Here is a 25794-nt window from a genome sequence, read left to right as displayed (position 1 = left end):
TTTTTCACCTAAAAGCTCATCAATAACATATCTTTTGTAGGCTGGTTTGTTAGCTTTTATAATCTCATAAAGATCTACCATTAAATAGTGTGTGAATATGAAATATTTTTTTCAAGTAACCATGCTTGCATATAACATTTCCTTGAATTTGAAGTAGGACTTTTATCAATTTCCACGTTGTGATAGGAAGCGTTGTCAATTATTAGAACGCTCCTAGGCGGTAAGTTTGGAATTAATTTTTCTGCCAGTTATTTTTTATAATTTTCATGATTCATATTATCGTGGTAGTCTACTTTTTTGTGATTTGTGTGTCTTTTATAAAACCCATCTCACCGCCGGCATGTAAAAATATCAGGTGGTTTCCTTTACTTAACGGGACAGCTAAACCCGCTGTGGAATCATCCGACCAGCCTTTTTTGAAGACGTGTGTTGAATCAATATATGATTCATCTATATAAATAATTGCACGTTCCTCAGCTCTGAATTGACAAATCTTTTTCAAAAACACAAATCTTTTGTAGGAAATATCTTGAGTCTCCATTAATATCTTTTTGTTTGTTTTGGTTTTCCTCCACTTGTAGCCCATTCGTCGCAAGATGCGGCTTACACTGCTTTAAAATCCTGTAAAATTAATGTCTGATCGCATTTTTTCTTGTATACCTTTTAGAGTAGGAAGTTGTTTTTCAATGAGGTAAACATTATCCACAATACGCCTGACAACACCCAAATTAAAGTCGTCTAACCCCGTCACTCTTTTAGGTAAGATTCTATTTTTATTTAGCGTTTCGAAAGATGTGCCAGATTCTTCTACTTTTTCCTTTCGCTTTTAGTCCTTGCCACTGTCCTTTCTGAAACTCCAGTGGCAGCACTTACTCTCGCATTAACTTTCTTAAAAAGCCCCACACACTACCGGACCAGACCTTCAGACCAGACCGTCAGACCAGACCGTCTGGCTGCAAGCATGCCGTCTTGGACGGCTCTACACACTCCCAGACCAAACATTCGTAGTTGAGACACCGTGATGAGAACACCTGTACGTCATGGCACCAGTGTTGTCTAGGAACCAGAAAATAGGTTTAGCTCTTAGTTGTATGTTGATAACTGAGGAAAAACGCCGGAAGAAACGGAAAATATGGGCTAAGCAGTGGCTTCATGATCGAAAAAGGTTTACACACTTAAATCTGTTAAAAGAACTGGACGAGAGTGATTTTAGAAATTTTTTGTTTTACCGATTTACTCTATATGGTTAAGCCTTTCATTGAGAAAAAGAACACTTTATTTAGAAGTTCTGTGAGTGCTGAGGAGAGGCTGATTGTAACTCTCCGATATCTGGCAACTGGGAGGAGTTACGAAGACTTAAAATTCAGTGCTGCTATTTCGCCTCAGCTCCTGTCATTAATCATACCTGAAACCTGTGCTGCAATTTACCACTGTCTGAAGAAGTACATAAAGGTAAATAAACCACACAATATTCAATAACAATTAGTTTATTGGTAGTTTTAAACAACTCATATGAATCTCATATACTGTCCATACACATTGAAACAGTCGTTTAAGTCATTTTAAAAAGTCCAAACAGGACATTAAAAAAATTACAAAAAATCATACTTATTAGTTGAATGGAACCCAAATGTACGACTATAGTGGGGAAATTAACAGAAAAATTAACTTTTACAAGAATATTAATAATATTCGTGATCGGGATTGTAGTAACCACGAGGATTTTGGATTGAATTTAACTCTGTTATGTTGTAGTCATCTTGTGCACTACTATTGGACTCATTTGTAGTTATTGAAGATGGTGAGGGTGGAATGAAGGGTGGAGATGGGCTTGCAACAAGGGTATGCGATTTTTGAGAAGGGAAAGGAGGTGTTGAACGTTTGAATCTGTGATTATCGTGCATGCTTTGAAAAGATGGGTGTGGTGTTTGAAAGAAATGAGGCGAAGAATTTGGGGCTAGATTAATACATGACATGTCAGTCAGCTTCTCACGCTTTCCATAAAAAATTATATCTGAAATCAATTTTTGGGCAATGGTTTGCTGATCGTTATTGAGTTGGCTGAGTTGTAAGCCAAGCGATTTACCTATCACCTCCCACTCGGCCTCGGTTGCAGACAGTAAATTTTGCACAGAGTCAAACATGGCTTCCTTTTTTTTGTCCAATGCACTCATTTTCCTTTTTCGTGGAATCGGAGCCCTAGTCCCAGCCGGATTTACAATAGTAGAAGGACCTGCGTTCTGCCGTTGGTTGCTCTGTTCTTGCACCACTGCTGCACCACTTCCTGGGTCACCAACTGTTTCCTGAAATTAACGATACCAATTTAGTATGCTTTATTTTCAGATTCCAAAAACTGAGGATGAATGGAGAACTGTTTGCACATCAATTTGAGACCAAGTGGAACTTCAATAACGCTGTTGGAGCAATGGACGGAAAACACATAGCTATACAAAAACCAACAGGAAGCGGATCGCAGTACTACAATTATAAAAAGTTTTTTAGCATAGTGTTATTTGCTATCGTTGATGCAAACTATCAGTTTATGTACGTAAATGTTGGGGCCAATGGGAGTGTGTGTGATTCTACAGTTCTCCAAAACTCGAGTTTTTACCAGAGACTTATAAATGAATTGAGATTACCAGCGCCAACAGCTTTACCAGGTACGAATAAGTGCGTCCCATATGTTTTCCTTGGAGACTCTGGGTTTAGTCTTAGCCCTTACATAATGAAGCCTTACCCGTTAAAAAATATTACTCATGGGCAAAGAATTTTCAACTACAGACTATCACGAGCAAGAAGGGTTGTTGAAAACGCGTTTGGCATATTAGCATCACGGTTTCGCGTTTTCCTACAAGCCATTGCAATCAATGTGGAAAATGTAGAAGTAGTTGTTCTTGCATGTTGCGCCTTACACAACTACTTGTCTCAGAGAAATGCAATGTACATAACCCCTTCATCTGTTGACACTGAAGATGTTAATACAATGCAGTTACGACCTGGGGATTGGCGTGAGGTGCGGTCCTTGGCACCAATGCAGCAATCGAGTGTAAGAACTGTTTCTAAACAAGGAAAGAACATTCGAAGATGTTTTCTTGACTACTACAACGACAAAGGAGCCCTTACGTTTCAAGAGGATATGTTAAGAGCGCAATAACGTGATTTTGCTAATTGCTTACCACAGCATCCATTTGTGACTCGTCTTCTTCCAGAGTATCCAATCCTTCTCTGATCATCTCCTTCTCTTCCAAGAATGACATGAGTTCATAGAACCAGAGACGTGGTGTATATATCTGGCTGCTGCCAGCTCCAGTTGTTTCACTGTCTCTTACCTGCAATGAATGTTTAATTTCAATTATTTTGTTATTATTAGCTTACTATTAGGGGAAATGTACGTTCCCCTTTGTAATCATTATATCCTTATTAAAATACTAATCGTGTGCAAAATAATTTATTTGCAATCCCCATCAGGTATTGTACATAATAAACTGATTTTAAAATACTACTTGGAAGTAATAAAACTGAGGCGAATTTCGTATATGAGAAAGATCGGCCAAACCGTTTCAAAATGGCAGGTATTTTAAAATTAATTTTTCTTTTCCAGACGATAACAGCCACGAGGTTAGTTTTAGACTTAGTTTTAGTTCCAGAAATGAAAAGAAGTTTATAAATACTGAGAAATACTCGAATAAAATACCGTTAGGACTGTTTTCGAGTATATTTTTACTGACTATCTACATTATAGTAACTTAGAACATGCTTCTATTATGTCTGTACTCATCTCAATACTAACAATAAGATCCCCGTACGAAGGACGGGTACTCAGCTAGTATTAAATAAATAAATAAAAATTATATAAAACCAAGAAGTTAATAAATTATTGGATAATTTATACAAACATCAATGTTGTGAAGCTTACCTTCCTCAATTCCCGTCTGAAACTGCACTTGAGATTTTCTATCTTCTTCTTGAGCAGGTCAATTGTTGCATTCGGTTGGAATTTTTTGTATATCTCCAACAGCGAACCATGTGCTGCCCTCCGTAGATCCCTATTCGCATAGGCATCGCACTTAGTGTTCCACAAACATCGGTTCTCTTTTAGTGACTCAATAAGCTCCACTAAAACCTCTTTTTCAGCTTCATTGTTCGGTTGGGATTGCTGTGAAGACATCACGATGTTGCGCTAGAACAGCAACACTCACTGCAACAGATGGATGAAGACTGTCGTGACGGTCGGCCGTCCGACAGACAGCGCTACACACTCACGAGCTCCTCCCGTGTGTGTTCAATGGGGCGATCATGCCAGGTGGTGAGAAAGAGTGGGGGCAGAGCCGAGCAGTACCGATAAATCCCGAACATTCCTGACAAACCCTGTACATGCGGCTGATAGCAACCTCAGTTCGGAACGGTTTCTGATTTCTATTATCTTAAGAATTAATGAGTCGTTTTATATCCGAACATATCTGCAAAACATAGAAATTATATCGAATTAATTATATTAATATTGAACTTTCTTTATAACTCCAAAGATACTTTACAAAATGTGAGATGGTGCACAACGAATAAAATGTCATAATCTAGAATAGAATAGAACAATTATTTATTTTCTTGAAAATATGTACAATAGTAAAATTATATAAACATCATTTATACCTTAAGCACAAACATAAACATTGCTCCTTAGTTGTAGATACAATTGACATGAGAATAAAAATAAAACAATGTTACTTTTTGTTAAAGAAATATGAACATGTCTTTTTTTATTTTAATACAGCTAGGGTACATCAATAAACAAAATTCAAGAAAACAAAATAGGACCTCAAAAGGCAAGGAACTGCCTGTGTAGAGGCTCCAACTTTCTTAGAAAAACAAAAGAAAACAACACTCAAGCAAATGAAATTAACAAATAAATTCAAATACGATAAATCTTCCCATTTAAACTAAGCTTTAATAAAACAAATTTGAATAAAAAACACATTATATAATTTTCAAAGTCTAAAGCTAATTCAGTACATAAAATGCCATAAATATAAATTATAACCATATCCAGTTATCTTTTTGTGATATTGGAATATATTCAAATTAATAGGACAAAAGCAACATATTATAATGTGGAGTCCTTAATTGGTAGTAAATAAATTAATAATTACTTAACCAAAAACATAATTATAGAAATATGACAAAATCAATGACAACTACCTGACTTAAATACCTAACATAGCACGTGACATCATTAATAAATACAAAATTGTCCTAATTACGGCGGGATCACGTTTCAAAATTTTCAACATATGTAATTTCAAACATTACATTATGTGCAGCAACCTAATTTTTGACATCTAACCAGACTAGCTCAATAGCACTAAGCTCTGGATGGTAAAGAGACAGTCGTAAAATGTCATGGCCATGTTTAATTATAGGTCGTCTACGGCACATATTTATATACCGGCGACCCTGTGATGAATATGAAGACATGTTTACAACACTCCTTTAGCGCGGTACCCAGTCTGCAGAGTTTTGTACCAGTCTATTAAGATAACGATAAAACAGACCAGTTTAGTTCATATATTTACTCTTAAATAACGAATGATGGACTTGCTTACCTACATTGTAGTCACTAATGACTACTAGACCACTTTAGGTGGTCAACTATAAAAACACGTTTTGATTAACATTTAATTTTTTGTATGCCATGCACTCTTAGATTTTTGGTAGAATTGTCTACCATAGTTAGACAATCTTTGTAGAAACTTATCGAAAAGTTTAACAATAAAAGCGAATGAAACAAAATATTTTTAATAGTATAATCGGCAAACTAAATTGGCATTATTCGCCCGTCTCTGTCGCTCGAAGCCTTGATTAAGAAGTATCTATAATCAAGGCTCGAAGCAAGGGGAGTGTGCGAAAGGGCTTTTATTGTATTTCTCAAGCCTTACTTGTTTGTGCATTGACTCGTCATACCAGGCGCAAGCTTTGTGTTGTCTGTCTGTCAGCTGCTGTAGATAAAATATAAAAAACAAATAAACACGAAATTGAACTAAGAGCTTGCGTCGACAACGAATATGATTTCAGCTTAACACATTCAAGTTGAAATTTGCCCCGAATGTTTTTACCACTGTGGGTGTTACAAGCCCCAACACCCCTCTATTTGGACTAAATTTAAGATAATTTTGTTAGTAATTTTTGTAGATTCAAAATTTGTCTATAGATTATTAATATCATTCCATAATTTACTAAAATCAACTATTCCACAAACATGATATACATTTCTCTGTAAAATGTTTTCGCTCCCTGAAATTTGCTATAGCCATTTAAGCCTATATGTCCATCCAGCTATATGCCTAAACTACAAAATAAACCAGCTAAATGAAAATGTGGTTCCTGTTATTGTAACTCTAGTGGTTACTCTGTGGTTATTTAAAACTCTGGTATTTATACGTTTCAATCTGAAAGCAATTTCATCTTTACAGTACCCATTACAAAATCAATTTCTCCAACTCACCTTTGGAAGTTATTGGCCGTAGATTAACATTACATTTAATGAGAAACACTTCAAATTATTTAGTTTAAATATATATATATATTTATATATATATATTTATTTATTTATATATATACATACATACATATATATATATATATATATATATATATATATATATATATATATATATATATATATATATATATGATAAACTAGTGATAAGTCAAGCCAGCGTTTCTACGCCAGGTGCAGGGTTGCAGTATTGGTTGACTCATATCTCCTTTCTGTGGCATGTCCTATGATATCTTATCGTATTTTCTTTTGAGAACTTTAGTATTTGAAACACTTTGTTAAGTATTCATATTTTAATAACCTCAAATTATTACGATCAAGTTTTAACTTATAGCAATAGCAATAGATTTCTCTGTCTGTTTGTTGGATATATCGAGAATGAGAAATAAGCTATAGACTTGAAATTGTGCATGCAACTTCGACCAAGCCTGATAAGTGTCATGTGTCGTCTGGCGTACGCGATTATAATGTTGATCTGATCTATAGTACATGGCAATTATTGAATAATTTCTAACTAATAGTAATGTAACCTACAAATTATATTTATTTGATTAAGGCAGTTGGAAAATGCAATGAACCAAATATAATGTTACGAAACAATTTTATTGGTTTACATTTTAATACAAAAGATGCAATTAAAAAACTCAACTTAATTGTTGATTTTGTGTTTGGAGACCCTGAAGATAATTCTTTAACTAGTATGCTAAGTAGGGCTCTTTTTAATCCTCATGGATGTTTAATCCACCCTCGAATGTTTTATAGCTACGCCACTGAATGTAACGAAGTTACTTTGTTACATTAGACTTCCTTACGTCTTTTTTGGTATTTCGATACTCCGTTGTATTGGTTTATTTGTATGTAGACAAGAGTAATTGCCTGCCATTAATTACGTTGTAAAATCACGGTCCAATGAAATAAATTTAATTGCGCTGCATCCTGCAGCATCCAGCTTTGAAAATGTAATATATATATATATATATATATATATATATATATATATATATATATATATGTGTATGCTGTACTAAACTACGGAAAGAGGTTTGAAAATACAGTGATACATTTTAATAGGTTTGCCAGGTACTGAACTAAATTAAATTCAGAGGAGTACAGAGCGAGAACGCGCGGACTGCTCATTCCACTATTATATAATACGCGGGCTATCTCTAGTTGGCAGAAGGGGCCCCTCCATCCCCACTCTTTCTCACCACATGGCATGATCGCCCCATTGAACACACACGGGAGGAGCTCGTCTACACACTCACAGACCGGACAAAAAATAGTGGTGGGGGAACCTCAGACCGTCGGTGGTCGGAGGGTTCAACCATCAGACACGCAGACAGTCTGGTCCGAGAAAATCGGTCCGCAGACAGCCCCACACACGATACGACAAGTGCCTGACACCAGACCAGACGGTCTGGTCTGAAGGTCTGGTCCGGTAGTGTGTGGGGCTTTTAACTTTAATCAAAAACCGGTCAGCATCGGCTTCGGCTTTCATAAATTTTGCTACATTAGATACTATTAGCTGCAGTTATATTTTTCTCTAATGGACAACATGCCACTTTTCAGGATGACTCATTCGGTCCACTTTGTTCTCTTGTTCGTTTTTTACTATTTCTGTTCTCCCTTTTTGTTTTCCTGCAGTTGTTGGTCCTTGCTGTCGTGAGCTATTGTAGTAAGTTGAGATTGGTGTTCCTTTGCGCATCTTTGTAGAGCTTGCGTTTTGTTGGAGATTTTCTCGTGGCCAAAGATTGTAAAAGGAGAGGATGTAACAATCGCTGATTTACCTGGAGGTCTTCCTCTCTTACCATCTTTCTTTATGGTGATCGCGGTAATTGGCGAAATTTGTTCCCGACCAATCAAATTATTATTCATCTACTGTCTCCGAAGCAATACAATCATGAGGTTGAAATACATTTCCGCGTTCACTGGATAAACTCCATAGAAACCTCTTTATAGCAATTGAACCACATTGCACTTTTAGATATATGGTTTGCAAATCAAATCTGCCTTGTCAAAAGAGGACACCGGCCTCCCATAATGTCTTGCAAACATTCGCACCTCCTCGTTGTAGTGGGCTTTTAGAGGCCCCACGAAAGATTTGTCCAGGGCTGCATTTTGTGGGTCTAGTGCGATGGCAGGGAAATTATTTCCACATGATGTTTCCTGGCTTGATCAATCAAATCTATATTTCGTGTGTGCATTGAATGGCCATCCAAAACGAGCAACACCGGATCAGAAGCTGATGGCTTTACCCTGGTTACGAAGTGCTCAAAACATTTAGAAAACATGCACGTTTTGTTCCAGCCATTAGGGTGGCAATATGTGATGGATCCTTCATTAGAACCTCATTCATATTTTCCGTGGAAATATGAAAAGAGGAGGTACAAAAGTCCCTCTAGCACTCATGCAGGTGACTAAAGTAAATAAAGAGCCTCTTTTCGCTGACGTCATTGCTCCCACTTGCTTACGGCCTTTCAGGGTTACAACTGAAGGGATTTTGGATTGTACCACCGACAACCAAGTCTCATCAACGTTAAAAAGACTATCAGCTGGGTAATTGTATTTGTCGAACATTGATTCTAGCAAATCAAAAAAATCTTCAACGTTAGCCTTATTAAACTATTAAACCCTGGGGGTGGTTGCCACCCCTTCTCGGGGTCGATTTTTTGTTTTTCATAATAACCTCGGATATCGATAAAAAATTATCTATACAGTTTTTCGAAAAATCCAATACTTTTCAAGTTATTGGCAATTGAAAATTCGCAATTTTTTCACTTTCTTCGTCGGATTTTTGTAAATAATCCCAAAAATATACGTTTTATCGAAAATTTGATAAAGAACAAAATTGTAGCAGGTGAAAAATGAACAATGTGGTTTTTTATAAAGTGCAATATTAAGCTAGATATTAAAGATCAAAGCAGTTTTTTATTTTGTCTGAAATTTAATCGATGTGGTCAATGCCATCTAGCGGCGAGCAGATGCATTTTAGGCATTCTAATAAAAAAGGGTTTTATAGTGCTTGAAATAAGCTTTAAAATGAGCACTATTAAAAGTCTTTTGCACGTAAAATAAGTGAGCTGTATTGCAAATAATAGGAGCATCTAATGTTTTTTTCTTTTAAATCAATGGGTTTCATAAGTGCCATTTCCACCAAAATTAAAATGAATCGTATTCCTCCTAGAATTAACTTTATTATGAAGAGTTTGATAAATTGTATCAGTTTGGCTGCTTCAGGACACATATTTTTCAAAAAAATTCACGACTAAAAAAAAATCAAATAAAAAAACAGCTTTTTTCCTAATATCTTAAAAATGACGACAGATACGTATAAAAGTGTAAGGATGAAAAATTTAGGTATTTTTCTGACAAATAATTTGGATTTTTTCTTCTTTTTTTCTGTCGGACAAAAATTGACGGAGATATTATTGTTGAACCCTTTACTGCATGAGTTTTATGTAATTGCTAAAATAAATACCATGTGATCCTTATATAATCTGTTTAGCAAAAAGAAATAGTAAAAATTTTTTTTTTCAACTTTGAATACTTTGAAGGAAAATCAGCCAAAGAAGGAAACGTTTAGTGAACACGAACAAAAGCAATGTAAAAAAGATCAAGTATTCTGAACATTATGTAATGTAATGTGTTGTCATAATATAATTGTTTATTGTAGACTAATATAGTGTCACATTAACATTGTGTATATTATATTGGTACAGTACATTTTGTGGCCCTATATAACTGTGTTATATTATGCTTTGTAATTAAAACCACTAAGATAAGATTGTATTTAAAGCACTTACCTGTTTTATTCAACAATCTTGCTATTTCCTTCCAAATCAGTTCTTTTTTCAATGTGTTTTTGAAGTCGTTCTCTGAATAATCCCACAGTATCCGGTGACCCGCTACTAACTCCACTAACTGTTCGTCATCAGCGACATTGATCGTAGACATTTTAAATTAATTAAATTTTAAAACTAATAAAAGAACTACGTGCACAACAACAGGAACTGCTCGCTATTACGTTGCGGACTGCGTCGTAGACTCCTCTGGAATGAGTCGGCGCGGCCCGCAGTCTAAACCCCGTTGGCGGGGTGCGGCGTACGATTCCTAGGAAAACACTGACGTAACACTGTATATTGTGTGCTCTGCGGACCCCCCAGGTTCAACACCGCACCCCGTTGCGGCGTATACCCCGCAGCTAGGAAAACGCGCCTTTATGGGGAAATAATATAGAAACTGGTGAAACAAACAACGTATTTATTACAACTTTTTTAAAACCAAACAGAAAAATAAATTTGAATTAAAAATGAAAAATCAAACTTTGTATGAATCTGCAATAGATATTTTGTTAAGATAAAATCTCAAAACAAAAACAATTACAGTAGCATAATGGGTGAAGTGAATAAAACCTAGCATTTGCTAAGTCTAAGAGATTTTTAAGCTACTGCTTGGTTTGGTGTGAATAAAAAGCTAGCAGTTGCTAGGGGGTAGGAGTTGCTAGGATTTTTCCGGAAACCTAGCACTTGCTTACAATACCGAGTGAATAAAACACAACTTCTCAATTTAAAAGCTAGCAACTGCTAGGCTTTTGTTAAGTCAGCACCGAGGCATGCTAGCTTTTTACTTAGTTGTTTGTTGGACATCAGCCATGGCGGAGTTTATGCAAGTTCGACAGCATAAACATTATGGTGCTCGACGAGAGATAAATAAGTGTAAGGAACTGTTAAGGTTTGAGTCCGAAAGTATTGATTTTTTAGCCGCGGAGTTTTTGAATGAAACTGACACTCGTGGCGGTGGACTTTCTCCAAGGAAACAAATGGAGGTTTTCTTACGTTTCGTAGCCGATCCTGGTTTTCAGTCTGGCATAGCCGAGGACGTTGGCGTTCACAGAACTACAGCATGCAAAACTGTAAGCTATGTTATGGATAAGATTATTGATAGAGCTAATTTTTGGATACATTTTCCAGCAACAGTCGAAGAAATTAATGAAGCAAAAATTCAATGGCAGAGAAATTTCCGTTTACCAACTGTGATCGGGGCGCTAGATTGCACTCACGTACAAATTAAAAAGCCTAATCTGCATGGGGACGAATATGTAAATAGAAAAGGGTGTATTACAATAAATGTACAGGGTACATGTGACGCTCTTGAAAGATTTACTAGCATAAGTGCAGAGTGGCCAGGGAGTGTGCATGACGCACGAATTTGGCGCAGAAGTCCAGTTAGGGAGATCATGTCACGTTTTTGATGGTAGAGTATGTCTTCTTGGCGATTCCGGGTACGGAATATCACCATGGTTAATAACCCCTTTCAAACCACCAACAAATGAAGCAGAAAGGCGGTTTAATTTGTGTCATTCTAGGGAAAGAGTTGTGATCGAAAGGTGTTTTGGACAGATAAAAAGAAGATTTCCGATACTGGGTAACTGTGTTCGTGTGGCTTCGGAAAAAGTGCCTAAAGTAGTCGTCTGTTGTGCAGTCCTACATAATATTGCCAAATATCTTGGTGATGTTTATGATGACAATTTTGAGATCAATGGTGACGATGAAATTGAAGAAATAGACGTACAACATGAGAATCCAGGAACTACTGGTCGAGGTGCTGACAAGCGAAGAGAAATGATGTTGTTTGTAAATCAATAAAGTGAGTATTTACTCGAATTACCCATGTCTTGTGACCGTTTTACAAAATACACAAATGGGAAAAAGTTGGGCCAGTTAGCTGGTACTGTTTAATTTTTTTGGGTTTTTTTTTTTGGTTTTTTTTTTTTTGTTTTTTTTTTAGGGATTAGGGATAAAGGTTGAGTGGTATATTTATTTATTATTTCGATAACAATTTACTACTTAGCTAGGAAATATTAATTTATAAGTTTAGGTAAACATGAAAATCTTCATTATCAGTTTGAGAAGCAACATCTTGAGAAGAACTTTTCTTCTCATTTTCAAGTTTATTTTTTTCTCTTTTCAGTTTCAATTTGTTCAACTGCATTTGCTGCAGCAAAACAATCCGTTGAAGTTGAGGTATAGAGAGGTCCTTTGTTTCATCACTTTCATAGGCCATAACGGTTTTGGCACTTTTTCTCACTTTAGTCACAGTTTTTTTTCCGCCACAAACAGTTCCTTCATTGCTAAGGTTCTCGTCGTCGGACTGCTCAACTTCAGCTAGGGTTTTCGTCGCTGATGTTGTAGGATTGCTTGATGTTCCAATAGAAATACTCCCTGGTACTTTAGAAAATACAGGGTTGTTTCCTTGACTTAAAAAATCATGAAATTCGGTTTCCCATGATTTCATCTTTATTGGCTTGTTCCCAGTTTGTTTTTTGTCTGTTTTTATTTTGATATTCGACTTCATATTACTCAACAGCTTATTTAGTTGAACAACTGTTACAACTTTCCCTGTAGCTGATGAGTAATCCTCACTGACAATTTTCCAGGCATCTTTTTTGGCCTTAACAGCAGATGGAGTTTTGCATTTTTCAATTATTACTGGGTGTTGAGTCACCAGTTTGACAAACAAAGCCCTGTCTAAATATTTATCGTCACCAACATCTTCGTCGCTGGATGACATGACTGCTGTGATGGTAACTAATTTCCAATCAAACAGTCGAACAGTCGAAATAATTATCCTGAACACAAAGCGAACTACAAGCGAACTGACTAGTGAGTAGTGACAAGAGACAAGACTGCATCGAAAACGGAGCGGCGCGGCGCGGCGCTGCGGCGGAGGAGAGAGGAGGGGGGAACAAGTCACAACATGAAACCTAGTTGTTGCTAGGCTTAGCAAGTGCTATGCCTAGCAGTTGCTCAAGTTTTTCCGGTTACTTCTTAAACTAGGGTAGATGTTTCTACCTAGACCTAGCATTTGTTTATTCACTCCGATTTGAGGAAGAGCTAGGACTAGGGGCTAGGTGCTAACCAGTAGATTCTAGGTTTTATTCACTCCACCCAATGTTTTATGTTTAAAATGTATCTTTTTTAATCTTCTCCAGTCTTATTTCTCTTCTTCCACAATCGCCACACTTGCCGTTGAATGAATAAATGGAACAAGTCTCATGCAGCCAACGACAGCATTTCACGCACTTGATCCAGTCTGCTGTAGACTTGGTTTCTTCATATTTTTCTAGGCACTCCGCACAATGGGAATCATCAACAAATTCGTCAATTGTCATACTGTCATCAGAGTCCATCAGTACGAGACTTCCATCAGTACGAGACTTCCCTCACTTTCGGACGACGAATCATCGTATTTGAGTTTCTTTTTTGGCTGGATCTTTCTCAAGAGACTCTTCTTCATTTTCAAAGTAGGATCTTTCTTATAAATTCTTTTCTTTTTATCTTGCTTCTTCAGTTTTTTTCTTGAGATTCTTTTTTCCTTTTGATGAATTCAGGGCTTGTGAGATTTTAGGCTCTTTGTTTCCTGGAATTTACGTTTTTAGGCCTCTTAACTTGTGATATTGGTGATATCTTGTTTATCATCTTGGTTGGTGTGTAAGGGTCTCTTTTTTGTGTGGCTTCAGTGCAACCTTTAGGTTGAGTAGGTGCAGGCATGAAGTCTTTTTGAAGAAGATTGGTGTACTGAGTTGAAGTTCCTAACAATGGGTCCTCTTCATTTTGAGATTGAGTTGGTACATTTTCGGCTCCAACTTCTTGAGTTTTGTCTTCAGTCATGAAAGCAAAGTCGGGGATAGCCTTATTATCCAACAGCACGACGCCTGATGCCTTAAATCCTGAAATTGCATTTTGGGCTGTCGCAGCTTGCCCCCAAGCTTTTGACAGCAATTCACCAAACTGCATCCTTCCAATTTTTCTTGCTGTCACATTTGTTTGATTTTCAGTTCCTCTAAAATGGTTTAACATCCACGTATTACAAGCCTCCTTGAAGTAGTGCTTAAGAGGTTTTAAAGAAAATTCTATCAAGAGGCTGCAAAAATGTGTAGTGTGACTAGGGAAGCAATTGAAAGTTATTTCATTGTCGGCAGCCAATTCCAGAGCTGGAATGGACATATGAGACGTATGTCTATCAAGCGACAGGATATCTTTACCTGGAACTTTTCGAGGTATGAAATGCTCCTCAAGCCAAGTCAGGAACAATTCACTTGTTATTTAAGAGGATTTAGGTGACATCCTTACGTCTGATCCAGGCGGCATCGAATCTTGCCATTCAATTGTTTTGTTTACCCCCTTAAAAATACAAAAGGGGGTAGAAAATTCCCCTCAGCATTACAGCATGACACTACTGTATTATTTTCACCTATTTCAGTAGATGAGATATGGTGAACATCTTTGCTTCCTTTTATCGCCACTACTTTTTCCTCCTTCATTATTCAGTTGAAACCCAGTTCCATCCATATTATACATTGCAGATGGTTTATTGAGCAGATCTAAATCCGTCATTATCTTTTGTAACAACTGGAAGTACTTATCAATGTCGTCTGTGTTCATTCCAGTAGCTCTTGCAATTGAAAGATGTTCTGCTCTACGAATACTGAGTTCTGGATTTCTATCCAAAAAAGAACGAAACCAGTCACGGCCTGCTTTATCCTTCTCGAGGTTGAATTTGTTAGATAATTTCATCTCAGTGGCAAGATTAAATGCAAGATCCCTGACATGACTCGGGTTTGGTGAAAATCCACATTCCTGAAGTTTTTTTATGTGATCAACTATTTTTCTTTTCAGATTCTTCGCATAGGTAGCACTGAGGTCCACAACCCGACTTTTTAAAATTATTACTTGCCATCCTCCGTCTGATTGTCCGTTCTGGACTACCTGATTTTCGAGAAGCTTCGCGTATAGCATTGTTTTCTTCTTAGATGAGCTTGACGGCATCCTGAAGATCCTTTTCAGACCATTGTCCTCTACACGAAGTCCTGACTCTCTTTCGAGGCATTTCCTGAAATATTACGAGCAACATTAGACGAAAAACGGCCTTGGTTTACTTAAATAACAATTAAATGAAGAATAGCATCTGTCCCACAACCTAAACGCGGCATCTGTCCCGAGACGCGGGGTAAGATGCCGCACCGCCATTTTGTACGAAGCTAGCGGCTGAGAAGCAAGACTACTGCCTGACTCTACTCTTTATCTACCTACGCTACATTTACAATCTATTTATAGGTTCAATTTTTACATATAAGGATAAGTCTAACACTTTGAAAACTTGCGGATATAATTTTATAGGCTTACCTTGGTCCTTGGAGTAAGGAAAACGCAAATAAATTCTAAAAACGCTGTATTAAAACAACCAAAACACGATCGGCACTTCTCACTCGACAGAGGCCCACTGTGAACTGGTTAGTTCTCCTGTCGGAGCGCTAGTGTCGCTATTACGACCACTGCGGCATCTGTCCGCCCGCGTCATCGGTCCCGACTTTACCCTATACTTGCTCTTATAATGAGTGATAAAGGGGAGACGAACGTCCCTATACCCGCCATTTTATTTTACGTTCACTAATATTTTTTCTCTGGAATCAATCAAGGTAAACACTTGCAACTTTTACCACTATTAAAAAATAGTTTTTATAACATCCCCTACTACTTTGAAGAACTTATGTGCTCAAATAAAAAAATATGATTTTATTTCTTGGCAAAGATTTTTTTTTTTTTTTTTTTTTAACTTTAATGTAGTAAAAAATATTTAGCCCTTTGACCGCCGTGAGCCACTATAGTGGCTCGAGATGTACGGTACCATGACCGCCATGGGCCACTATAGTGGCTCGCCGTATGCGGTACCTTGAGCGCTGCGGGCCACTATAGTGGCTCTGTGAACTTTACGCCTTTGTCCTTATAGTTTAAACATAATATATATTGAATTACTCCAAAACAACCCCTTTTTAATGTCGTTTGTATATAATTATTGTAATATGCAATATTGAACATTATTAGTCTATGGAAATGTAGTGATTTGTAGGGCTGTGGAATCAGCTGTTTCTCATTGGTTCCAATATTGCAGGTTATTAGTACAAACGTAATGTTTATAGTTTATACTGTGGTTGTTGTTACTAATGATTGTTTCTTTGGTGTATAATACAGTGTGTATTATTGTGAATATATAGTATTTCGACTGACATTATTTGAAATGAAGAGACAACGTCCAAAATCACCAGTTAGTGAAAACACACTTGTCAATCTTGTTGCTTGCAGCAGTGCAATTGAGGTTATTGACAATGTAATTGATGAAACTGATAGTTTTTTTGACAGTTCGTCACAATCCGAGTTATTTGATTCTGACATTATTGATGACAGTGACAATGACCCGACATTTGATCCAAACCAGCCAAGCACATCTGCTACACAGAATCGGCATAGGCCTACTCTGCCACTTCCAAGGCCTAGGGCAAATGACCCAGTGATGGTACAATAAGGTATTGCTCAACTTCAAATATTTATCACATTGATACTATAACATATAAATGTTTAATGAGCTCATAGATGGATTACCTAACTTATGAAGTTTTGATTTATATCACTATAAACCATTAAAATTCGTTTTACACAGCAACAAAAAATAAAATAATAAGATAAAGCATAATCTTCAGTAATTGGCATAATATCTCCAGTGACTGTCATACACCGCTCCAGTAATTGGCACTCATTGACTTCTGATCGTATAGGCTAGGCTAATATAAATTTGGGCAAAAAACATCAGAATTAAAATGTTAAAACAATTTTAATAACATTAACTTAGTTATTTTGTACATTAGGCTAGTCTAAAAATGAATGTATACAATGTAATTATTTTGTAGTGAACGATAGATAGGCTATTTCAAAGAATTTCACTGTCACTACTGAGAGCACAGAAATCACTCTCACTGCTGTTCACATCAGTGGCACATATGTGGCATAAAAATGCCACCTTCATCTTGCTCATCTAAGCCAAAGGTGTCCAGATGTTTCCGTGGGATACATTTGTAATAAAATGTCCCTTGGCACTTATCACATTCCATCCATCTGAAAAATAAACATAAGTAGAGGCATACTTGAACATAATTATTTTAACCGTGCATTTTAATAGTGACAAATATTTTGCTGAATTAAAGGAAATGTTTATGTATTTTATTGTATTACTGATGTTAGGCTAATTTAAATATGAACAAAGTTTAGACTTATCTACAAATTTATAAAAATTGTAGTTTGATATTATTACCTTCGTCTTTGCTTGGTGATCAACTCAGCTGAATATCGCCTTGTGGATACCTTGCATATCCAATCCTCTTCTTCGTCATTAATTCGGTCTAATTTAGATTTTTTTCCAGTCTTCTTTTTGGTTTGGGGTTTTCCGCTCTTTTCCGCTTTCTTTCCTCCTTCTCCTTTTCTTTTTGTTTCTTCTTTGTTATTTTCTGGTTTTCAAAATCAAGCCATTGTAAAGAGGTCACAACTGATGGCATTATCGTAGTTTTTTCTATTTGACTTTTTTCACTGGTGTACCAGGCCAAAATAAAACATTTTTGAAAGGTGAGGGCACACCTTGTCCATCAGTTTCTGGAGACAGCTCCTTTGCCAGTTTCTCCCTTGTGTTGGTGATCTTGAACAATTAAGATTCACAACACCACTTGAAGTTGAAGGCTGGTGTGTTTTTTTTTTTTTTTTTTTTTTTTTTTTTTTTTTAAATTTTTTTTTTTTTTTTTTTCCTGTTGGCTGGCCTTTATAATCTTATAATGCGGCCACGTAGTACACTTGTTATGTCTTCTTTCTAGTTATTTGTCTTTGCATTTTCCAATTCATGTGTTTTTTTTTCTTCTTTTTTTGTAATTTACTATATTGCTATTAGCTTATCAGATGTTTATTTCATTTTGTTTGTTTTCTATGAAGGTTATGTAGAGTAAAATCCATACCCTAGAACCATAATTTCTAACATGTTCTGTGTAATTTTATGGTTAGTTAGGAGAAGGAAAAACTAAGGAAAATCTCTTTGATTGGATTATGATTTTGATATTTTTCACTGCCACTGCAACAAACATTAGCCATATACTCATAAAACACCTCCCAATTCATCCAGCCTTTATCCGACCCCCCTATTGCCCAATCCAAAGGGACACTTGTCTTTATTGAGGATGACAGTCTCTGTCCAGGGTACACAACCATTGGGGGTGCCATTCTAGCGTTTGCACTGATTGTTGTGAGCACAGTGATGCTCTCTTTTCCACTTCCCGAGTGAACGTCGTAGACATTCTTCTGTCCTGTAATTGCTAGGACCTTTCCTGTTTTTGGACAGAGTTGAAAACCTGTCTCATCAGTATTGAAAATACGAGCTGGATCACTCACAACATCTTCGAGATGGTTATCCTTTACTTAGCTTTTCAGACTCTTTAGGGCAAATGTCAGGATGGCGTTTTGAAAATAATTCCAGCCATTTCTTTCCTGGCATCCCATCCACAAAATTAGTGGTAAGTTTCACTTCTTGAACTATTTGTTTCACAGATATAGTAAGATCGAATTTATTTATGGGAAAACCCCTGACTGCTAATCCTCGTACCCAATTTGCTATCATTTCCTCAACATCTACTCCCAAGGCTGGAGCTGGACCCATTCTTCTTTCTATTGGGGTCACACCTGTTGCCTTATTTACAAGAGTGGACCGAGGGACCTGAAACCGTTTGCTGACTGCAAACGGAGATTCTCCAGATTTTATAATAAAATAAGACATTTTGTAATCATCTCTAATTAAAAGACTTGCTGTTACAAAATAGCTTGTTTACCTTGATTTTACATCTAATAAAGTGTAAAAGCATTCATAAAATTTATTCAGAACCATCAATACAAAGTGGAGTCAATGAAACCTACATGATATTTTCCATCTTATAGATCAGACTAATTAGGCTAAACCCTTAAATTAAATATTTGAAACAAACCTAGCCTTTAATAACCTATCATTTAGACAAAAAATTAGAAGTACCAATTACTAGATTTTTGTTGACCTAGTAATTGGCAGTTACTGCCAATCAGTAGGGAAATGCTTGTTTTAAATCCAGTAACAGGCACAGCTAAATTCCCTCCAAAACTGTTAGGGTTAGGTTATAACTTTTAACCAACTGATAGTAAATTTCATGAAGATTATAGAAATCTTAGTACTTTCGTTAAAAAACAATCAATAAAGATGATATTAATGAAACAAGTTGCGCTTACCTGGTAATTTTTATGGAAGAAACAGGATAACTTAGATGCCACAATGAATGAACCAACTTATAGAACTCAATAACAACCAAGTAGGAGAAAAAAACATGGAATCTTGGAAAAACACTTTTAGCAATCAGATGATTATCTGAACAGCTGAAATCAGTGAACACAAGTCTTAAATAGGCTAAATAAATCACAAGTGCCAATTACTGGGGGAGTGTCAATTACTGGTGACTTTACCCTAGGCCTAATTTTATGAATGAAGATTTGTTATTCTCTTCTGATGAGGAAGGTAATGATTCAGCCATCCCTACCCCACGTCCTACAATTTATAGACGTGGCTTAGGGGCTGGAAGAAGAGGAGCTGCACGTAGTGGTCGTGCTTCAGCCAGGCCTAACCAAGATGACAGCAGTAGTTGGGATGAAGTTGAAGATGATAATGATCCTGGGTATGAACATAACTTCACATACTCAGAACTTCATCTAAACACTGCCATCCTGTGAATTCTCCTCCTATAAACTATTTTAATTTATTCTTCACTGTAAACATTTTGACTACGTTTGTCACAGAGACGAATCGTTATGCAACACACAACACACATATCTTCTCTTGAAGGGAATATTTCTCCTCATAGCAGGCTGCAAGAATGGGCAAACACGACAGTGAATGAAATGAAGGCTTTTATAGCTATAGTTACAAATATGGGCCTCATTCGCAAGCCAAATATTGAGAGCTATTGGCCTACATCCTCATCGCAGACAACAAAATGGTTTAGGAAAATGATGAGCCGAAACAGGTTTGCGATGCTTTAAAATTTTTCCACATTACTGATGTTTCAAAATTAAAAAAGCGAGGTGAAGAGGGTTATGACCCGTGCGCTCGTTTTCAGCCAATCATAGACCACGCAAATAGACTTTTCCGTCTCTATTACTTTCCTGGACAAGGTCTATCCATAGATGAGTCTCTTGTGGGAACAAAAAAGAGAATCAACCTCACCCAGTACATCCCTAAAAAACCACCATTGTTGGGGGATAAAGCTATGGGTGTTATGTGAGACAGCTACTCACTATTGCCTTGCCTTTTATTGTTATAAAGGTGGTAAGTACAGAGACGATGCTGTTTTACATTTAAAAATCTAACCAGGTATCTGTATGATCAACAAACTTTACTGACAGGCACAATAAGAAGCGACAGAGTAGGAATCCCAAAAACAATTTAAGGGGAAATTTCCTGTTGGGAAAAATGTATATGTTCGGAAAGGGCCCATCTTATTTATGGCATACAGGGAAAATCCTACGAATAAAAATCAATTTCTTTTAATTTCCAGTGATTCCAAAGCTTGTAATGTTCAGTATACAAGGAAGAGGGATATGAGTATATTGATAAAAAGAAAACCCAAAATTGTACACCAATACAACATGAATATGGGTGGCATTAATTCAGACCAGATGTTGTATACTTACCTCGACGAGAGAAAAACTATGAATCACTGGAAAAAAGTAATTTTTTAATGTTTTTGGGCGCATGATTTTCAATTCATATATTTTATACACCCTGAATACTACTGAACACAAACTGAGTAGGTATGGTTTCATGATTTCTATTATCGAGGCTCTCGAAAAAGACTGGTTAGCTGAGAAAAACCTTCCAGCAAATTTGAGAGGCGATGGAGACAACAGGCCTGCAAGAGGGGGTTTCGGACTTGAAAAGCTGTGTGGTGCAAAAATAAAAAATTGTGTTTTTTGTAGTGGGAAAAACAACCCTGATGGAAAGAGGAGGAGATCAGAGACTGTGTGCATGAGATGCAAATTAGGTGTCCATGCCGAATGTTTCACCAAACATGTTTGTTAGAAGTATTGTGTATAAAAAAGTTGTGTATATAGTTAACTTTGTTTTAGTATAGCTATGTTATGTGTTTTTATTATTTTGTGCGAAAGTACTCACAACTCACCCAAATAATATGTTCTTTATCCCCACAAATATTAATGAAAGACTCCGTACATAAGATGCAAGTTAAGCATCCATGCTAAATTTTTCTGCAAATATATGCAATAAAAGCATTGTATACAAAAAACTGTAAAAAGTTAAATTTGTTTTATTTTAAGTGTTATTAGTGTAAAATAATAACAGAAGAGGCTAAAATGTGCCCCTAATCTCCATAACAACATTTTCAGCCTACTATAAAGCTTCTGCAAGGTATGTAAATTTTATCCTAAATCGTCATCATCATCAGACGTTATCAAGGGTCGTCGTACACAGCCTCCTCCACTTTTGTCTGTCATTCCGGGTCTCCTCTTCCTCCACCTGTATCTTTAATCCCCTTTATCTCTGTGTCTTTCCACACTTGGTCCTCCCATCTTCCTCTCGCTCTTCCTCTTGGTTTTCTTCCTCTTTCCTCCTTCTCCAGTGCTATTCTAGGCATTCTATTATCTCCCATCCTCTTCACATGCCCCATCCACTGTATTCTTCTTCTTTCCATTGTCTCTTGTAGTGAAACTACCTTCAATCTTTCTCTGGTTATTTCGTTCCTTATTCTATCTCTTCTTGTAGTCTTCTCTATCCCTCTTAAAAATCTCATTTCTGCAGCTTGCAATCTGCTTAAATCATTTTTAGGTCCACGTCCACGTCTCTGCTCCATATAATAAAATTGGTTGGAAATAAGATTTATACATCAATACTTTTGATTCTTTCCCAATGTTCCAACTCCACACAATCTTCTTCACCATATTGAAAAAACTTTCCACTCTTCCATATTCTGTTTCCTATCTCTTCTCTTATTGTGCCCCTATCTGTTATGATAGGGTAAACTATACAGTAGTTGGCACCTTTAGCTGCTAATATGATTAATTTTTATTCGTTTAAATTTTATCGGTTTATCACATTTTCTTTTAACTGTGGTACCAATTAAATCATTACAATAGACTATTGTGATCATCAAAATAACAACAACTTTCAAAATTTAAAAAAGATTTAATTTTAATGAATTTTATAAAAAGTAAAAACAATTTTATAGTTATTGGCACCCATTTCATAGTACTTGTCATAGCCAAGCATAGTTATTGGCACCCTATGCCAATGACTAAAAAGTTAAATTGTAGACTTTGTATTATACTTCATAGTACATCAATAAACTCATCATATCAACATATTTGAATGTTTTCACTGAATTTAAATAAAAACACAATAATTTAGGCCTTAATAATTTTGTACTACCCAATTGTTTACTGGTAGGGCCTTAATGTATTTGCTTAGGGATTTTATAATAGGTTAAGATCACTATTAATAATATCGTTATTAAATTCAACACAAGTTGCACAGACAAACACAGGGTCCAACTCATCAAATTCAAAATCAATTGGCAAACATTCTTTATGATAAATCTTATCACACAGATCACATTCAAAATATGTGTCTTTAATGTTCGAACCGCACGTGTAGCATAACCCACCCAGCTTTACTTTATTCCCTAAGTTTGTCATTAAAACATTTGGTTTGTTGACACTCTTTAGCAAGTCCAATTTCTGTCCATTTTCTTCTTTTACAACATTATTAGCAACTGTTTTATATACCTTCTTAGGTGGCTTTGCTATGTTTTTTGAACTTCCACATTTCTTCATCTTTGTCATGTTTTGTGTCTGCCTTTTCTGGTTTTCTTTTTTAATTTTATTATTTTCGCGGGTTTTTTTCCTTTCTGACTTCTTTCTCTCCTCTTCAGCCTTCTTTCTCTCCTCTTCAGCCTTCTTTTCCCTTTTTTCCTCAAAGATGGATTTCCATTTTTTTGATGTAATGACAAAGGGACAAAGGGAACTCTCTCCGTCTCCCTTTTTCCTTTCCTTTTTGGCGTTTCCGGCCACAATAGTATTTCTGCTATTGTGGATTGCGATGACTGTGGATTTTCAAGAGGGGTTTTGTTAGGTTGTGTAGGTGTTGAGTAGCACTGTTGGTTTTCCCTTGACTTAGTAGGTGTTGCATAGCTGTGGTCCATTCCAAAAGGATTTTCATTTTTAGGACTTCATGGCTTGTGGATGGAAGTGCATTTGCGTTATTTTCTGCTGGTATATCAATAATTACATTAGTCTGATCACAATTTTCACTTTCACTCCTCTTGAATTCATCCCACACCCTATAGAGTGTATAAAAGAGGGGGTGTTTCTGTATTTTTGTTGACCTCAGAATCGATGTTAACAAATTTGTCAAGGATTTCATCGCCTACAATTCCTTCAAACTGTTCAAGGGTGATGGTTTGGTTGGGTGTGCTGCTCTTGTCAACTATTTTACGTTCTTTTCCAAGACACTTTGAAAAGTCTATGGCATCCGATTTCCATGGATAAAGGCCACAAGCCTTAAATCCATTCTTTAGGGTTTCGGGTTTTATCGCTTCTACGACTTCCTTTAAAAAGGGGTGCAACGCATTCCCTGGTGACTGCCTCCGTAGGATGATTTTTTTTCTATATTTCATCAAAGCTTGCTTCCAGCCAGCTTTTATTGGTCGAAAATGCAGCAACGTCTGCAGGTTGCAAAATACGTGTTGCATTTGGATACAAAGCTACTAAAATTATCTGTAGCTCACTGCACAGGGTACTCAATTGATATGATAAATGACTCTTATGCCCATCCATGAATAAGATTACAGGTCAAAGTAACCTTATTTTCTATCAAATAAGTGTTGAAGACGTTGCCTATATACTCATAAAAAAGCTCAGCTTTCATCCAGCCATTATCACTGTGGCCGATGCCCCAATCGTCTGGGACAGAATTAACAATAGCAGATGGCAACCGTTGGTAGGGATAGATAAGCATAGGTGGAACAACTTTACCAGACGCTGAAAATGTAAACATAGCAGTAACCGCAGACTTCGCCTTTCCTTTGTCTATTTCGTATACATTTTTGGAACCAAGTGGAGCTAAAACCTTTGAATTTTTCGGACACATTTGAAAATTTGTTTCGTCTCCATTGAATATTCTGTCCGGGTTTTTTAAAATGTCCAAAAACATTTTCTTCGCTGAGAACACTCTCAATATTGCTAAACCAATTCTTAATGTCCATTTTCACTTACACAAGAACTATCTGCCGTGACTGCGTCTGCGGTGCGTTGTGTAATTTTAGGGTGGCGACGAAGGAAGGCCTGATACCAACCAATAGCAGGTAGGCTTTCTTTAAACTGGTTTGGTCTATTGTTCTGAGTCAAAAATTCCTGCACACTCAGCTGAATATCTTCTTTTCTTCTCGGAAAATCCTTTTTTTACTGCAATCGATTATCCATTTTTCAAGCAGATCTTCCCTTTTCTTTGCTTAATATTGGCGGGGGGCCTCGCTCAGCCCTAGTAAACTTTGAGCTTAATCGGAACTGGATTGTCGCACGAGGAATTCCATATTTCTTTGAAGCCGCTTTTTTCGATAGCAATCCATTTTTTACATCATTCAATGCTGCTTGAAGAGCCTCAGGCTTATACCGCTCTTTTGGCATCCTTGGCAGATTTAAAATCTGGAAAAAACATCGAGATATTAGGCGTATTGTAAAGGAATAGGCTATGTTGCTTGGAGATGTATACTTGAATTAAAAATTAAACAAACCTGGAAAATACATGAAATCATATGGTTTCTGTATGAACCATACAGCAATCATATGATTTAATTCATTTTTCAGGGTTGTTTTACTTTTAATTCAGTAAAACATAAGTGTTTTTTAACTTTAAAAGAAAAGTGTAATTAATTAATGTGATTCTTCTGAGGGCTCAGTAATTGGCATACCAATAACTATATCTTGACCCAGTGCCAAGTACTGTGTTGTTACAGTTATTGGCATGCCAGGTCATAACAAAAAACACCATGCCAACTACTGTAAAATGTTATACTAATTAGAATTTGATTGGTTATTTAACATTCACATAATATCTTTGGTAACACTAACATAAAAAATTCATTAAGTTTTAAATCTGTTAAAATTGCAGTAGTTGGCACCCAGTGCCAACAACTAAAAAAGCACATTTTACATTTTACAGTAGTTGGCAACCCCCCATAGTTCTTTTAATTTGAGGTTATGTACATTGAAAACACCCTGATTAGATCTACATTACCTCAACATAGAAGGGTAACTTAAATAATTAACAACAATTGTGTGGTG

At 36.4% G+C, this 25794-nt stretch overlaps 1 protein-coding gene across 1 annotated transcript; it reads right to left on the bottom strand.

Moving 5' to 3' along the window:
• Nucleotides 1-1682: 1682 nt before the first annotated feature.
• On the bottom strand, nt 1683-14349 carry LOC124371829. The gene is made up of 4 exons (XM_046830183.1): nt 13984-14349; nt 3917-4180; nt 3177-3329; nt 1683-2303 (listed from the first exon to the last, which is right to left on the bottom strand). The coding sequence occupies exons 1-4, from the start codon at nt 14347-14349 to the stop codon at nt 1683-1685; spliced, it is 1404 nt and encodes a 467-aa protein (XP_046686139.1).
• Nucleotides 14350-25794: the final 11445 nt, after the last annotated feature.

The sequence above is a fragment of the Homalodisca vitripennis genome, unplaced genomic scaffold (assembly GCF_021130785.1).
Source record: "Homalodisca vitripennis isolate AUS2020 unplaced genomic scaffold, UT_GWSS_2.1 ScUCBcl_2084;HRSCAF=6481, whole genome shotgun sequence".
Taxonomy (NCBI): Eukaryota; Metazoa; Arthropoda; class Insecta; order Hemiptera; family Cicadellidae; genus Homalodisca; species Homalodisca vitripennis.
This window is presented reverse-complemented; position numbering and strand designations above follow the sequence as displayed.